General features: G+C 47.8%; 1 protein-coding gene across 1 annotated transcript; it reads left to right on the top strand.

Annotated features, from left to right (window-relative positions):
* The first annotated feature begins 301 nt into the window (after window positions 1-301).
* Window positions 302-2,675, top strand: HOXD9 (homeobox D9). The gene is made up of 2 exons (XM_031960421.1): window positions 302-1,157; window positions 1,537-2,675. The coding sequence occupies exons 1-2, from the start codon at window positions 389-391 to the stop codon at window positions 1,776-1,778; spliced, it is 1,011 nt and encodes a 336-aa protein (XP_031816281.1). The 5' UTR covers window positions 302-388; the 3' UTR covers window positions 1,779-2,675.
* The last annotated feature ends 240 nt before the right edge of the window (window positions 2,676-2,915 follow it).

The following is a 2,915-nucleotide window of genomic DNA, read 5'->3' as shown; positions in this document are numbered from 1 at the left end:
AGAAAGCACAGAGAGGAAGCGAAGAAATAGTCCCCACTGTCTCCTGCCGGGACTCCTCGGTACGACCACGCCTGCTTAAGACTTCATTCACACCGGATGGAAGCCAGGGAGCCAGGGCTCGCCCAGCCGGGGCCTTTCCCCTAGCTCCAGTTTTTTTTTTTTTTTTTTTTTTTTAATTGTGGTGTTGATGATGATGATTTTTTTTTAATCACGGCAGCCCCCAGTTTAGCGGATTGATTTACTCCCCGTATTGGTAAATATGATCACGTGGGCCCCGCGACCAATGGTGGCGGGTTGCAGCCTGCAAAATACTCGGATTGCGCTCAGGGAGGGGAGCCGCTACAGTTAACAGTGTAACCTTTTATATGAGGGAGAGGGGAGCCTAAAAATGTCGTCCAGTGGCACCTTAAGTAACTACTATGTGGACTCTCTCATAGGCCACGAGAGCGATGAAGTGTACGCCGGGCGCTTCGGACAGGCGGGGCACAGCACTGCCGCCAGGCCGTCAGGTGTGGCCGATGGGGCCGAATTTTCCTCCTGTAGCTTTGCCCCCAAATCCACCGTGTTCTCCGCCTCGTGGCCCACCGTGCCCCCACAGTCCTCTGCAGCTATGACAGGGATCTACCATCCCTACGTGCATCAGCCCCATTTAGCAGCCTCTGAGCCCAGTCGGTACGTGCGCTCCTGGATCGAGCCCTTCCCGAGTTTCCCCAGCAGCAGTACTGGGAGCAGCGGCACCGGGAGCAGCGGCAGCGGCGGCGGCACGTCCTCCACCGGACGCCACTACGGAATTAAGCCTGAAACAGGAGTAGCTCCTGCCACCTCCTCCACCACCTCCTCCTCCTCCTCCTCCTCTTCTTCTTCTTCCTCCTCCTCCTGTCCCTCCTCCTCCTCCACCTCCTCCACCTCTTCTACCAAAAGGACTGAGTGCTCCTCGTCCCGGGAATCCCAAGGGATCAGTGTCCCCGAGTACACGTGCAATTCCTTCCTGCAGGAGCCCCGGGAGAAGGCGGCAGCGGCAGCCGCAGCAGTGGCAGTTGCTGGAGTGGCCAACAGCAAGGAGCCCTCGGCTTGCAACGACCACCCCAGCCCGAGCAGCCAGCTGAAGGAGGAGAAGCAACAGCAGCAGCAGCAACAGCAGCAGCAACTTGACCCAAGTAAGTAAAAAAGAAATTGCCCCCTGATTTATTGCCGAAACCTGTAAGGCTCGAATGTGCAAAACTGATAGTTTTACTAACCTATAAAAACGTCTAGACGCCTACCCTAGCGCAAGCGAGCAACAAACGTCCATAAAAAGAGAGAGAGAGAGAGAAAGAGAGAGTTCACATAACCACCTACCATCCGCACACAGTTTGTACAGTAAACAGAGTGGGGGCATTAAGGCTTTTTATGATAATTCCCCCAAAGTTGTGAAAACCGTCTATCCTTCGTTAAATTAATTTAACGACCTCTCTCTTCCCTCCCCACCCTCTCTTCTCCCACCCTAACTCCCCTCCCCTCTCCTCTCTCCCTTGCTCCAAACCCCCCTCTTTGCAGATAACCCTGCAGCAAACTGGATCCACGCACGTTCCACCAGGAAAAAGCGCTGTCCCTACACAAAATACCAGACCCTGGAGCTGGAAAAGGAATTTCTCTTTAACATGTATCTTACCCGAGACCGCCGCTACGAAGTAGCTAGGATTCTAAACCTCACAGAGAGGCAGGTCAAAATCTGGTTTCAAAACCGAAGAATGAAAATGAAAAAGATGAACAAGGAAAAGGGCAGTAAAGGAGACTAATGCCTCTTGGAAATGAATTGGTCTTGAAAATGCTTATTACCCCCTTCCTTTTTCAGAAACTCTTCACAGACCAGGTCTTTTTAGGTAGAAGTGAAATGTTGTCTCTGTAAGCTATTTTTTTGGGGGAACTTGATTATTTTCTCTCTGGTGTGTAAAGAGTTGCTTTGACCCTCTTTTCCCCCCTCCCTTCTTCCGAACGGGTCTTGGTTTCTCGGGGAAATTGTCTATTGTGAGTGCACGCTAGCTTTGGGGAACTCTCTAATGTGTAAATGTCTGACATGTTTCTGAAGTGATGTAGTCTAGATTCTTTAGTAAAGGCGAGGATATATTATAATCATGTTTATAATAAAATTATAGTAAAGGCGCAGTTTTTTTTCCATCGATGACAGTACAATATTGTTCACAGTTATTCAAAGAAATCATTCCCCCTGCCTCAGCTTTGCCTTTGGGATTTCTGCATTTACTTAGTTTGCATTCGGTGCCAGCGCCAGGGCAGGAGAGCCTAAAATCGGTGTGTGTATGTATGTGTATGTTTGTTTTCTTCTGCACTTTTAAGGGGTCATCTCATACTTGAAAGGGTTTGTCTTGGGCCTGACAGAATGCTGGACTGGGCCCAAAGGAGCTTTGGTCACTTGTATTTGCCTTCTTATTTTTCTAACTGAAGACCAGTTGTAAATGTTGTCAGTTATCACCAATAAAGCTTGAATTGACCAAAAGAAAACCATCCACAAGCTATGAAAACTGTGATCGCTTTCTTCATTTTTCTATTTTGATTTTTCTTTTATTTAAAAAAGACCACCCTCCCAGTCTTGGTTCCTCATGGCTGTCCTTGGTACACTATTTGTGCATTCCCTCTGTAGAGGGAATTTGTAAAAAGTACTCTGAATACAGAATGTTTTCCAAAACTAAATCTAGTGTGTTTCCTCTTATTTGGGGGGAGGGGGAAGGCTGAAAATCTATTCAGGACACAGACTCCAGAAGAAATCAGACTCAAGGTTTTTTATCCTACTGTAAATCTCGAACCTAATTTCTCACAGACCAATAAAAAGGAATTTTCGTTATAGTTATTTGCTTTTAAGCACCCTGGAGTAAGTCCTCAAGATAATGAAAAAGGTTAAATTCAGAGAGAAGTTTTTC

Source organism: Sarcophilus harrisii, chromosome 3 (genome assembly GCF_902635505.1).
Source record: "Sarcophilus harrisii chromosome 3, mSarHar1.11, whole genome shotgun sequence".
In the NCBI taxonomy this organism is placed as follows: Eukaryota; Metazoa; Chordata; class Mammalia; order Dasyuromorphia; family Dasyuridae; genus Sarcophilus; species Sarcophilus harrisii.
Note: the sequence above shows the minus strand (reverse complement) of the source record. Positions and strands in the feature narration are given on the sequence as shown.